The 13,937-nt window shown below is 43.2% G+C and overlaps 1 protein-coding gene across 1 annotated transcript in view; it reads right to left on the bottom strand.

The window, feature by feature from the left end:
- The window catches only part of slc12a3 (solute carrier family 12 member 3), a 38,667-nt gene extending 36,260 nt beyond the window's left edge, over nt 1-2,407 (bottom strand). Inside the window, exon 1 of the mRNA XM_054776537.1 lies at nt 2,282-2,407. Coding sequence (XP_054632512.1) covers nt 2,282-2,392 — 111 coding nt within the window. The 5' untranslated portion in view covers nt 2,393-2,407. The remainder of the gene's footprint in view (nt 1-2,281) is intronic.
- Between the last annotated feature and the right edge of the window lie 11,530 nt (nt 2,408-13,937).

Below are 13,937 nucleotides of genomic sequence, written 5' to 3'. Positions count from 1 at the left end.
TTACATTATAATGTAAAATCCTCATCATTCAACTCCCAGAATGGCACACTTTCTGATTATGGATCCGTGTTTCCAGGATTGGTATCATTTCGCTTTTTGTTTGGCATTGTTGCCTGGCAAACGCTTCGAACTTCAGCCGTTAGCTGGTTAGCTTTACTCGTCTATTACAAAGAAGCTGTACCTGCTTCATGGGCGTGGCCGTGCTCCATTCTGTTCGGTGAGGTTCCTGCTGTTTTGGTGGTGGTCGGGTCTGGCTGAGGGCGCATGGCTGATTTTGGTGGTGGCATTATGAGTAATATCGCTGGCGGGGGATCCTGTGCTGGGGGTGCCTTTTCTGGGGAGTCGGGCAGGCCGGACTGGGTGCCCTGATGGGCTGGGTGGGGCCTAGGGTGTGGCCTTCTGCCCGTGGTTTGCCCGGGTCTGTGCTGTGGTGGGTGTCCTGTCAGTCGTGTGTCCTCGGTTCCTTTCTGCTCGGTTCGGGTGGGGTTGGGGGTTGGGCATGTGAGGTCCCCATCCTTCCCGCTTTTCTGCACAGTACACATACGTTTAGGACTTTGGGGGGTGGTCCACGGTCGGGTTTGGTGGGGGACTTGGGGTTCCTCTGCCCCTGGCATGCCTCGGACGCAGTCGCCCCTCAATACCCCCACCATACCTCAGCTACCCCACAATTTTAATGGCTTCATTACCTGTCACTCACATAAATCCCTACCACATACATACACACACATACACCCCTCAGGGACATAGAGGACAGCCCTCCATCTCTGTCCTTTTTTAGTTGTTTTGTTTTTTAACTGGACAACAGACACCATCCCATCTATTCATATACACGGGTAGAGTGTGCTGGATCGGGGTGCCTCCTGCCTGTTCGGTGACACCTACAGTATCTGCCAGGTGGGGCCGAAGCTACGGTTGTGGACCTGTCCGCTGACCGCCGGGGCGCGGTGGCTCACTCGGGGTGGCCAGTCCTGGGGGCGTTTTGGTCTGGTTCGCCTGCCCTTTCCCGGGGGTGCCCAATGGGGCCAGGGCTTCCACCGGGGGTGTGGTTTGCAGTGCTGCCCTTGGACTGACTTGGACCGTGGGTCTCTCTGTGAGCTTTGGGTTGGGTCGGGCAGTCTTTGGAGGTCGGGGTCCATGCTGCGGGTGGCCTGCATGCCATTGTGGTGGCTTGGGGATGCTGCGTTGCGGTGGCTGCTGGGGAAGCTAAGCTGTGCTGTGGGGTAGGGCGTGGTCTTGCTTGCATGGGACGTGGGCCTCGGTGGCGGGCAGGTCCGCGTGCTTTTCGGGGGTGGGTCTGTCAGGGGTGCGATGTTCTGCCGGGTGCTTGGGTGTTTGTTGCTGCCTGTCTTTGTGTTTCGCTAGGCTGTTTTCCACGTCTTCGCCTGTCATCTATTTCACTGTGGGCTTGTCGGGGTGTCGCTCTGGTGGGCGGGCAGTGCAAAGTTGGTTTTGGGGATAAGGGGGTCGTCTGGCTCCCAGTGGCTGGTGGGACCCGGCAGGTGGTCTCACTTCCTTGGCTCAGGTGCTCTTTTATAGATTATAGATTATAGATTTATAGATTATGACTTTTTATCTCAGAATTATGACGTCTTTTCCTAAAATGTGGAGTTTTTATCTCAAAATGCTGACTTTATATCCCGTAATTTGTTTTTTTTAATCTCCTAATTGTGACTTTTTATCCCAGAATTTGGACTTCATATCCCATAAATATTATGTTTTATCGTCTGTGTAGGTTCTCAGTCGTACAGGAGTTGTCCATCGAGGAAAAGGCTTCTTGAGACGTCATCTGTACTTCTGTGAAGAAGGTGTCGGACGTTTCGAAGAGCGAGCTGACGAAGCTCTTCGGATGAGGAGCGAAACGTCCGACACCTTCTTCACAGAAGTACAGATGACGTCTCAAGAAGCCTTTTCCTCTATTATGTTTTATCCCATAAATTTGACTTTTTATCTCCTAATTAGGATTGTTTATCCCATAATTGGACTTTTTATCTTGGACTTCTGACTTCCCCTTGGGATAATTGATTTCTTTCAGCGGTGGAAACGGGCATCCACATATTTTCTAGCAATTAGTAGTATTTTACAAAAAACATTCAGTCTTCCTTCCTCTCTATCCACCATCATTTGGGATCATCTGGGTTCTTATGGGTTAGGGTGCCCGATATACTGTACCAACTGGGCCATAAATACATTTGAAAAAAACCCCCAAAAAATAAATCAAAGTTTGTTTTTTTCCATGCTTTCAGTCTGCATGCATCTCTCCTTCCCATGATGTTCTACCTACCATGACTCCCTGCACCCAGCCAAATCTCACGGGCTCCACAGTGGGCTCCTTTTGCTCCTCTTCCTCAGAGCCGTCACTGTCTACGCGTCCAGCTGTGGTCTCCTCGTACATGGGAGGTGCGGCGTTATCCTTTCCAATCAGAGCGATCGAATGTCAGGCAAGAATCCAAGTGCGTGTGCTATGTGAGTCGTGCTTTGCCTCACCTCTTGGTCGACATGCAGTTGGTAAAGAGACGGCCTGATGCGCCTCTTCCGCCCGGATATTTGTGTTTTGGCGTAGAAGTCGTAGTTTGGAGGAGCATCCAAGGTGGCGTAAGGACATCCAGGCGATGCCGCATGGCTGCCGTCCCCGTAACAGTCATAATAATCTGACGGGGACGGCGGGATGCTGCCTCTGTAATCAGACAGGTGAACACCGTCGCTGATGACGTGGACTTCCATTCAGGATGATGAGCGGCTAACAAGCCTTTCTTCACCGTCTCTTTTATGTCTTATATAGTCCCCTGTGCTCAGTGACTCATTGAGACACGAGGTCAAACATGTTTGACAAGGCAATTAAGGATCCAAAGGGTTAATCATTCATCTCCTGCTACCTGCCACTCAAACTACCCGAGGGCATCAGTGTCCTTGGAAAGCACACGTTCCACACAAAATAAAAGTCATCGTTACGAAATGAGATGACATTTGTATCTCATCATTTTCAACTTTTTAATCTCATAATTAGAATTTTTTAATCTGGTCATTTCAACTTTTAAGTCATAAATATGACTTTTTACATCATGATTTTAAATTTTTATATCATAATTAGGACTTTGTATCTCATAATTATGACTTATCTTGTCATTTCAGCTTTTTATCTCATAGCCTTGACTTTTTATCTCGTAATTTAGACTTTTTAGCTCATAATTATAACTTTTTAACTCATAGTCTTGACTGTTTATTTCATAATTTTGACTTTTTAGCTCATAATTATAACTTTTTAACTTGTAATTTTGACTTTTTAGCTCATAATTATGACTTTTATCTTGTAATTTCAACTTTCTATCTCGTAATTATAACTTTTTATCTGATACCGTAAATCACGGTGTATAAAACACACTTTTTTTCCACCAGTAAGACGCCAAAAATCGGGGTGCGGTTTATACACGATGACAAGTGTGTGACCAGACAGAAATTGACCAGAAGCAGATTTTAGAAGAGCCGTCTGTGGGTCAGACTGTTGCTTTGACTTTAGCGCCCTCTGCTGTACAGTTGCTGAAAGTGCAATTCCTCTATAACTTACCTGACTGCTTTGTGTCTTTATTTTCACACAGTGAAACGATCTCTATATACACTGAAGCTAACCTAAGCTTCCATTAAAACATTGCAGATGATGTAAAATACAATACAACGTTGGAGTTTATTCAAATTCACACTGAAGCAATGCAGCGTTACGTACAATAAATGGATAACTGATGCGCATGCGCAGAACGCCGCTCTATCACCGCTAAACCAACATTAGCTACCGTTAAATCAAGGCTAAAGCAACACCGGCTTCAGCGGTGCACCGCTAGGACAACGCCCGTGTTTTCTTTTTTTTTTAAACATTTTGTGACGAGCGTTGTCAAAATTCGGCCCCCTCTACCTACCGTTCAAGGGACGCGACAGCAAAGTTGGGGCGGTGTGACGGGGCCTGTACCCTCTCAAAATGCCACGACGATCTTTCACCGCAGCGTTCAAACTCTCCGTCTGCCGGTATGCAGAAGAGTTTGGGAACCGGGCAGCAGGACGGCAGCACGGTGTGGACGAGTCAGTCATCCGGCGTTGGAGAGCGGACATCATCGGCAAGTTGACGGCAAACTTTTCTTACATGAATTCCATTGCAGATGAATTGATGGACGGCAGAATTCTCCTTTCTTCTTCTTTTTGAAATTGCTTAGTACCTTTACGCATGTTGATTTGAGATGAAAGAGTTGGCAAGCATTTATGAACTCAACTGTTTTTTTCCCCCCGCCATGAGCCTGAAAATGGGGGTGCGGTTAATACACGGGCGCGGTTTATACACCGTGATTTACGGTAGTCTTGACTTTTTATCTCACAATTATGAGTTTTTATCTCATAATTATGACTTTTTAACTCATAGTCTTCACTGTTTATTTCATAATTTTGACTTTTCATCTCATAATTATGACTTTTTAACTTGTAATTTCAACTTTCTATCTCATAACTATAACTTTTTATCTGATAGTCATGACGTTTTATCTCACAATTTTGAGTTTTTACGTCATAATTATAACTTTTTATCTGATAGTGTTGACTTTTTATCTCATAATTATGACCTTTTTATCCTGTAACTACGACTTAGCTTGCAATTTCTACTTTTTGTATATAATTATGAGTTTTTTTTCTCATAATTATGACTTATTAACTTGTAATTTCAACTTTTTATCTCATAGTTTTGACTTTTGATCTCATAATGATGACTTTTTATCTCATCATTCTGACTTTCTTATCTCACAATCCTGACTTTTTAACTAATAAATATGTAAAGCGGGGGCGAAAGGATGCACATTTGCCACTTTGATATTTTGTCGACGTGCTAAGAAGTAAGAAATATTTCAAGAAAAAAGTGCATCTGAGCTTCCTCAGCTCTGCTACAATTAAGTGATGGTTATGGAACCATCTACCCTCCAGTGGGCAGACTCCCTCTCCCTGTTTAAAAGTCAACTCAAAACTCATCTCTTTGCTAAAGTATGTGGTTAGAACTGAGCCCTGATAAGCTGACACGTATCAGAAACACTCCGCAAAGATCACAGCACAGGTCAAATGCAATCCTTCATGCTACTTTCATCAAAGCAACGCGGCGAACATCGACTTCATCAATCATTGACAGCACAACATTTGACTTGGACATGAAAAGACCGGTACGACACCCCAGGGCAACATTTCCATCCCAACGACTTTACTGACCCTTCAAACACATGTAACCCGAACACAAATTGAGTCAGATGTGTCTTTCCAAGTTACACCCACAAGAAATTGTTGCACCCTTTCTTTTTGCGACAAAATAACAGACTTTCAAAGTCAGTCATTTGTCGCATTTGTCGAGTTTTTATTTCATGAAAATAAAGTCAAAACGTTAAGAGAGAAAAAAAGATGCATTCTAACAGGAAAAAAGTCACGGCTTCACGAGAATAAAGTTCCGATATGGTGAGAAAAATAACGTCATTTTAGTAGCATGGAGTGGACATTTTCAAGAGTAATCGTAAAATTGTAACTTTTTTTTTTGTCTCTTAATATTTCGACTTTATTCTCATAAAATGACATGTTTTTTTTTCCCTTTCTGCTGTTGTTGGTTTTTGTTCACCAGCTATTTCAACTTTCTTCTTGTAAATGTTCCTTTTGCAATCACTGACTTTATTCCTATCATATTTGGACATTATTTCCCGAAAATTATGACTTTTTTCCGGCCTCGTTTTCCAAAAGTGACAACTTTATTTTGTTTTGTTTGTTGCGCATCATAAAAAAAACCCAATTTTTTCTTGAATATTTCAACTCTGTCCTGCTAAAATGATATTATATTTACTTATAATATTATGATTATTATTTTCATAAAATAGCATTTTTTTAGCAGTAGAAAATGTTTTTATCTGTTAATATTTTGACTTCATTTTCACCAAATTACAGCTGGGGGTTTTTTTTCCCATTTTTTGCAACTATTTCAACTTTCTTCTTATCAATTTTTTTTTTGCAATCATGATTTTATTCCCGTAATATTTTGACTTTATGTCCATAATATTAGAACTTTTTTCCCAACCTAATTTTCCAAAAATGACAAGTTAACTTTGTTTTGTTTGTTTCTCATCATATTATCACTTTAAAACAAGGCTTTAATATTTCAACTCTATGTTACTAAAATTATATTATTTTTCCTTGACTTTATCTCATGCCGCACAGATAGACTACTACCGTATTTTTACCATTTTTCTTTCACCTCATATTTGGTGTAAATGCTGATACTATGTGGGAATGCATGAAGGTAAGTTTGATGACTTATTGAGTGCTAATGTGCACATTTGTCTCAAGGTAATTGATGCTAGCACACTGCCTTTTAGCACACACGTCAAACAGCCATGTCATCATCTCTCTGGAAACACTTGGCTGGAACTTGAACTGGTGGATGGTGGGTCAGCATTCATTTTATGCTTTTAATTTGATGTTATTCATGTCTTAGTTTTGCACAATACATCATAAATAAGATAAATTAGATCGCTACGAGCACCTCCCGGTCCGCGGGGCATAAAAGGTTGGGGTCCACTGGGCTACAGGAAGACGTTTAAAATGGACAGAAAAAAAATCTTAAGGCTTTTGGGAGTGGCAGTTTCATTCCAACGCTTCTTCCAGCACCTGCCCACACACTTTAACACCTTTTGCAAGCAAGGACGCTCTGTAGCTGAGTGCGTGCCTGTTTCTTTGCGCTACATTTTCTTTAATTTGGACTTTTTACTTTCCTTTTGTGTAAAAAAAAACAGAAACGCTCAGCTGCCCTGCATTCACGCCCGTGATGCATTCAAATGCACGGTACAGTGCGTGGATGCCAGTTGGCTGAGGAATTTGGACGTCTGTTTCTGCAATGCTGGCCAAAATTGTCCAATGAAGTGTTGCATCACTAAAGCACACATTCTATGGGGGGGTTAAATACATGTGAAAGGGTAGAAGTCACGAGTGTCCAATGTGTGCGGCTGTTTTTATTTTCATTCCCTGCAAAAAATGTTCTTTAGAATTGCTTTAGAAGTCTATAGAATTTGATCAGAATAACTTGTTCTGTAGAACTTTGGCAGTGAACTTTATAGAACTTTCTATTGAATTTAGATACAGCCATTTTTTATCAAATATGTTCAGCTTGCAGACGTTCCCATAGTCACACATACATGTAACATATGGGCAGACTGGAGCAGAAACATATTCATTTATTGATTGCAAAACAAGCAAGGAAGAAATAACACGAAACTTGAGTGATGTCAAGCAAAATGGTTTACTATTACAAATTTGAGTTGATATAACAATAACAAATGATATATAGCAGAATCATATGACAACTGGATGGCATACTCTCGCTTTCTGAATATCGATCCAGGTCGATCGATCCAGGTAACCCTCACAAACTAGACAGTATAGATGTGCATCCAATTCATGGCTTTTGGAGGTAATTCCTTTTGATAGTAGAAACTTTGATGGTGGTAGACATCCAGGAGCAAGAATATCAAACATCTCAAGCAGTTGCTCAACTGCTACACCAGTCAGCTGATGCCTCAGAATGAAAGACATTGCTGTGACTATTGCCTGTCCTTTGGTTATGTCGGCTCCATCTCCAATACTTTCATCACCATTTGGAATATCATCAATACTCTGAGTCATCATGTTTAAGGCATCCAAATCCTCTTGAGGAGCTGCGTCATGAAGTTCTGTCTGTAAAAATACAGTACATTGTTAAAATTTTATAAGATGTTCATACATGCTTAACACATATAGTACATTTGAGAAAAAAAATTTGGCTCTTAAACATTTAGCTTGAAGTTTTGTGGCTCCACTTAGGGTAGGTAGGGAAATTGAAGCCGTTTACAATTATTCGGCATTGCTACTGGATGACACCATGTGAACGTGAATGGCATATTCTGCATAAAGATTTTTTAATATATAATTATATATATTATATTTATATAAATTATATATAATATAATTTATATATAATATTTTAAAAAAATATCCGAGAACAAAAAGAAAAAAAATAAAGCATGATATTTACCTCATTCAATAGTTCATTACAGGGGTCGTCTGTAGGTTCCTTATCAGGCAAGAAGTAAGAGTCGTCATATGCACTCTAAAATATATATACATATATATATATATACAGTATATATATATATATATATATATATATATATATATATATATATATATATATATACTGTATATATATATATATATATATATATATATATATATATATATATATATATATACTGTATATATATATATAAAAATATATATATATATATATACACTGCTCAAAAACAGAGGAACACTTGGAAAACACATCAGATCTAAACTGGGGGAAAAATGATCTTGAATATCTTTCCTGATAATAAGTAGGTGACGTATTAGTAACAAAATTATGCCACATCTGTCACACTACGTTGTGACACTTTGGTGGTTTTTGCATCACTCTGGTTGTTGCCTTCTATTCTGCCAAATAGTTACTGCTCTACCTCCTGCTTTCCTTAGACGCTGAGTCTCCTGAGAAGGGCGGAGCTGCAGTATGAGCACAGGTGTTCCCCATCTTCACCCTCATTTAATCCCCACGGCTGCAGATGGAAGGCGTGGGATTATTCTTTGCACTGGACGATCTTTGTTACATGTCGTCACCGCCATGTCCTCCGAGACATAGTACTGCATTTGCTTTGTTTTTCTGCTCGCTACTTGCTCATCCTGCAGCCCGCCTGTTACTCAGGTTGGTTTTTGTTCGTTCCTTGTATTTTTGTTATCATTACTCCACTCTCCGCTTTTTTAGAGATTTCAGTAAGGTTGCAGACCCTCTGAATAAGCGTACATCCTCTAAGGTTCCTTTTGAGTGGTCGGCAGGGGCCGACTAGGTCTTTAAGCGCCTTAAGAACTCTTTTACCTCTGCACCTGTCCTGATCCACCCTGACCCTTCTCTCTCTTTCATTGTTGAGGTCGATGCATCGGACACCGGGGTCGGAGCCGTGCTCTCCCAGCGCTCCAGTCTTAATCAGAGGCTGCACCCCTGCGCCTTTTTCTCCCGGCGTCTCTGGCCCGCTGAACGCAATTATGATGTTGGCAACCGGGAGCTGTTGGCGGTTGTCCTCACCCTGCAGGAGTGGAGGCACTGGTTGGAGGGGGCTACACACCCGTTCATCATCTACACTGACCACCGGAACCTGTCGTACATACGTGCTGCTCAATGCCTCAACCCTCGTCAGGCCCGGTGGGCACTGTTTCTTACCAGATTCGACTTCACGCTGACCTACCGCCCTGGCTCACGTAACGGCAAGCCGGACGCCTTGTCTAGGATGTTCGCCCCTCCGGCCGAGGAGTCTTCCCCTGAAACCATCCTTCCTCCTTCATGCATCCTGGGGGGTCTTCAGTGGAGGGTTGAGAGAAGAGTGGCAGAGGCTGTTCAGGACACACCCCCACCAGCAGGTTGTCCGCCGGGGCGACTCTTTGTTCCTCCTTCTCTCCGTTCGGAGGTTTTGACCTGAGCACACTCATCCAAGATCGCCTGCCATCCTGGAGCCAGACGCACGGCCTTCCTTCTCTCTCAACGCTTATGGTGGTCCTCTCTCCATACTGACACCAAGTGATTTGTGCCCGCCTGCTCCGTCTGTGCCAGGAACAAGACTTCTAATTAGCCCCCTGCAGGATTGCTTCAACCACTTCACATCCCTTCCCGTCCCTGGTCACACATTGCATTGGACTTTGTGACCGGTCTGCCTGCTTCCAGAGGATTCACAACAGTACTGACTATTGTGGACAGATTCTCGAAGTTTACTCACTTTGTTCCCCTCCACAGACTGCCCTTGTCACTGGAGACGGCCAAGCTTCTTACCCAGCATGTAGTCCGGCTCCATGACATTCCCGTCGTGGTGTCGGACAGAGGCCCCCAGTTCACCTCGGCTACTTGGAAGGCCTTCTGCAAGTCCTTGGGGGCGTCTGTCAGTCTCTCCTCTGGGTACCACCCCCAGTCCAATGGCCAGACGGAGCGGGCTAATCAGGACCTTGAATCGGCATTAAGGTGCGTTTGCCATCTGCACCCTACATCCTGGGCTCGCGATTTTCCGTGGGTGGAGTATGCCCATAACACTCTTGTGTGCTCCTCTACTGGTCTCTCCCCCTTTCATGTTGTCCATGGCTTCCAGCCCCCTCTATTCCCCTCCCAGGAGGTCGAGTCTTCAGTCTCGTCGGTTGCCTCTTTCCTTCGTCGGGTCCATCGGGTGTGGCACTATTGTAAAATGATTCTTGTCCTGTGAACTCCAGAGTACCTTTTGTTCTGTGAAAGGCAGTTGAACTCAGGCCTACGTGACTGAGGGGGGGGTCCAAGGAAGGACGAGGTTTTGGTAATCCACGTCATTGTTATTGTTCACTGGGTCTATTTAAGGGTGAACGGAATAAACGGGGTGTCCCTTTTCCCTCAACTGCATACGAGTTGTGTTGTGCCTCTTATTATTCCACAACATTTGGCGTCACGAACAGAATTGTAAGGAAAGACGTTGATGCTCGTGGCCTTCTGACCTGCACCATATTGCGAACCAACGGCCGTAAAAACAGGTAAGATTTCTTACCATTTGGTTTGACAGTGTGGTGCAGTAATGGGGGTAACTAATGAGCATTAATGTTAAATAAAGAGAGCCTGTTGTTAGTGCATTAATAACAACTGCAGATTGGTGGTGGGGAACACTCACACAAAATGTGGCCCTCACTTTAGAATGGAAAAAACTTTTTGTGTGTTTTACTAAAATGACTCGAGTCCAGCTGTGTTACGGCATGATTGGCGTACTTTAGAAGTGTACAGGCTCTTACAGGAAAAGAGTACAGGCTCTGTGTGTGTGTGAGGTCGACAGTTTATGCTGCAGCAACTCTTAGTCCGGGAGTTCATTCATGGAGGAAAAATTAAGGGCTAAATATAAGGCCGACTGCAATTGGTAGAGCGAGGTACCCTATACAACGCAGAGTTCGTTCACTGCGCGCTAAGTCTGTGTGGGTACGACCCTCCGAACGCGCAAAGGAGGTGACCAACTACAGAGCAAAGGCTGCGCCTATATAATATGCGTGAAGCAAATCACGTCTAACAAGTAGAGAAGCATACTCAAATTACACATGCGGAATTACAATAAAGTAGTTCTTATTGTCTACTTTGTGATGTAACTCTAGAACAGTCTTGCAGTCCTAGTCAGCCGGACAAGGTCAGTCATGAGTATATTAATGCATACCTAAACTATAACAACTGGAGGAGATTAAGGCGTGAAGCAACCATTTGGATTGCTTAACTTGTGTGATTGGTTTGAAGTGCACTAAAATTTTGTTATTTGTTGTATGTAACTAAAATTCTAAAATCCAATTGGCTTATACAGTACTTCAAGTGTGTGTGTGTGTGTGTGGCTGACTGTCTCACCTCTTCTGTAAAGCGTCCAGCTGTTTTTTTGTGTGTTTTTTCACTGTCTTGAGTGAGTGAGTGTGTGTGAAGAAAGGCCAGCTGAGGACAAACTGTGCTTTGTAACCCTCAGAAGGAAATAACTATAAGATTAATCATCTTAGTCGCAAGACAGTAACGTTAGCCAGTGTAAATAGCTGAAAATTGCCAAACACGCAAGTGAGAAGTGCGGTTAAAAACGTATTGTCAGAAATGTTCATAGATTCATCCTTTGTTTGAATGATCTCTTCTGGAACAACAAAAAGGTCAACCTTACACATAGTTGAAGTGAAAGCAGTTTGTGTGTCATCTTTGTGTCTGTTGCTGGAGGTGCTGCATTTGGCTATTATTGAGTGTAGTGCATCTTGCCTAGTTGTGTTATTTGTGCCAATGTTAATTTGTTGTGGGTTGCGCTGGAGTGAGGCTATCTTGGGTGTGGTCCCAGAGAAATTCAAAGTGCGTCAGAACGTTGTCTTCTCTGTAGTGGGGGTTATGAACTAGTTGAAAGGACAGAATTGCAGTGGTTGAATTGAGAACAAAATTGTGTGCAATTTGCTGTGTGATAAGTCTTTTGAGACTTCGTTTTGTATTACTTTGAACTTAGTGAATCTTGTCAAGCTGTGTGGTTCTGCCAGTGACCGGATGTGAAGTGAATAACTGAAGGAGGTGTTGAGCGAGGGGATGCAAGGGGAGTGGCTACAGCCCTCCCTCTGAGTGTTGGAAGAACCTTACCTTTGCTGCAAATGGCAAGGAAAACAGAAAGTATGATCTCAGATACAGGCCTGGCATACACCCTCCAGGGAGGTATACCGATCCGGCTAATCAATTGCCAATATTAATAAAAGGAACACAGGGACAGTATATTCCTTGGCAAACACTTGATCTTGAGGGGTTGATCGCCAGGCTGCCTAGTATCCATGAGGGGGCCAGCAAATGGATAAGGGCGTTTGAAGAAGAAACAGTGGGTAAAATACTGGCGCTTGGAGATATCAAGGCTGTGTGGGCACGAGTGTTGGGGATACCAACAATGGAAAATGTGCTATATCTAAGTGGCCATCGATGGATGCAAAATCCTGAAGCGGATGGAATTGAGTTCAATCCTTATCACAGAGACTTGTGGGGGACACTGCGGAGGGAGTATCCGATCAAGATTGATCCCAAGGCCCTGAAGGGACAGCCACTTACGGAAACAGAGAACCCTGCCGAGTATATCAGCCGCCAGCTCAAACGGTGGAAGCAAGAGACTCAGGAAGAAGTTGGAAATAGCCCACTGATGACCACACTATTCAGAACAGCAGTGGTTGAAGCCATGCCAACTCCAGTAAAAAGTAGACTGGAGGATGTTGTGGGACTGACGTCAAAGTCACACAGGGAGTTCTGTGATACAAGTACTTCCCAAAGTCTGTTGGGGATGTGGACAGCAAGGACACAATCGACAGAACTGTCCAACCAATCCATGGCCGGCGCATAATTGGGTCAAAGGAGGCTATGGAGATCAACAACCTCAACAACCATTGAGCCAAGGTCCAAATTCAGAACAGCCATATTCGGGTCCAGTCAACCCGTGGGGAGGTCCAAATTATTGTTATTAGGGGTGCCCAGAGAATCCTGCAGGGGAAAGTCAGCTGCCAATAGTAACATCTATAACTAAAAAAGAACCAGTAGTTCAAGTTCAAATCGAAGGAAAACAAATACCAATGTTGGTCGATACTGGAGCAACCTACACTTGTGTAGGTCCAAGTTACGCCTCACACTTCCCCATGTCTGACAAATTTGTCAAAACAGTAGGATTCTCGGGAAAGCTTCAAACAATACCTATGACGGCTCCAGTTCAGCTAACAATGGAGGGCGAAACAATGACATTGCCAGTTCTGGTATCTGAGCAGACACCAGTAAATTTGCTAGGAAGAGATGCTCTATGCAAGCTGAATGTAAACATTTCTTGTACGCCTGAGGGAGTGAAAGTAGATAGAGTGAAGGAAAATTTCCAAATGAATGTTCAGACAGCACGTGCAAAAGTATACTGGTTAGGAGATATATCAGAACCAGTGCTGCAGGCTTTCCAAAAGTGGGAAAAGTACAGTACATCTGTGCTCAAATTCCAAAAGCGTCAAAACCACGGTCTGAATACCATTGCACAGTCTATTTTGATCCATCATGTAGCAAAATCTTTGAAGAACAGTGGGAAACACAAACTGAAGGCCTGACGGTGTCATTGACAACAGAGTATATCATAATTGGGCAAGAGGGTGCAGCGTTTAACGTTGAGTCAAATCCTTTCTTTGCACAATGGTACAACGTGCCCAATTTGGCACCGCACATAACCTTGTTGGTTAACGAAAATTTTGCGTCAAAGGATTTGGGGCCAATGATGAAAAATGCGTCCAAAATAACTTGGAAAGCAACTGAAAATCCACAAATTTTTGTGTCGCCAGATGAGACAAAGATAAAAATTTTGTGTGGTACCCAT

This window comes from Dunckerocampus dactyliophorus, chromosome 5 (genome assembly GCF_027744805.1).
Source record: "Dunckerocampus dactyliophorus isolate RoL2022-P2 chromosome 5, RoL_Ddac_1.1, whole genome shotgun sequence".
Lineage (NCBI taxonomy): Eukaryota > Metazoa > Chordata > Actinopteri > Syngnathiformes > Syngnathidae > Dunckerocampus > Dunckerocampus dactyliophorus.
Note: the sequence above shows the minus strand (reverse complement) of the source record. Positions and strands in the feature narration are given on the sequence as shown.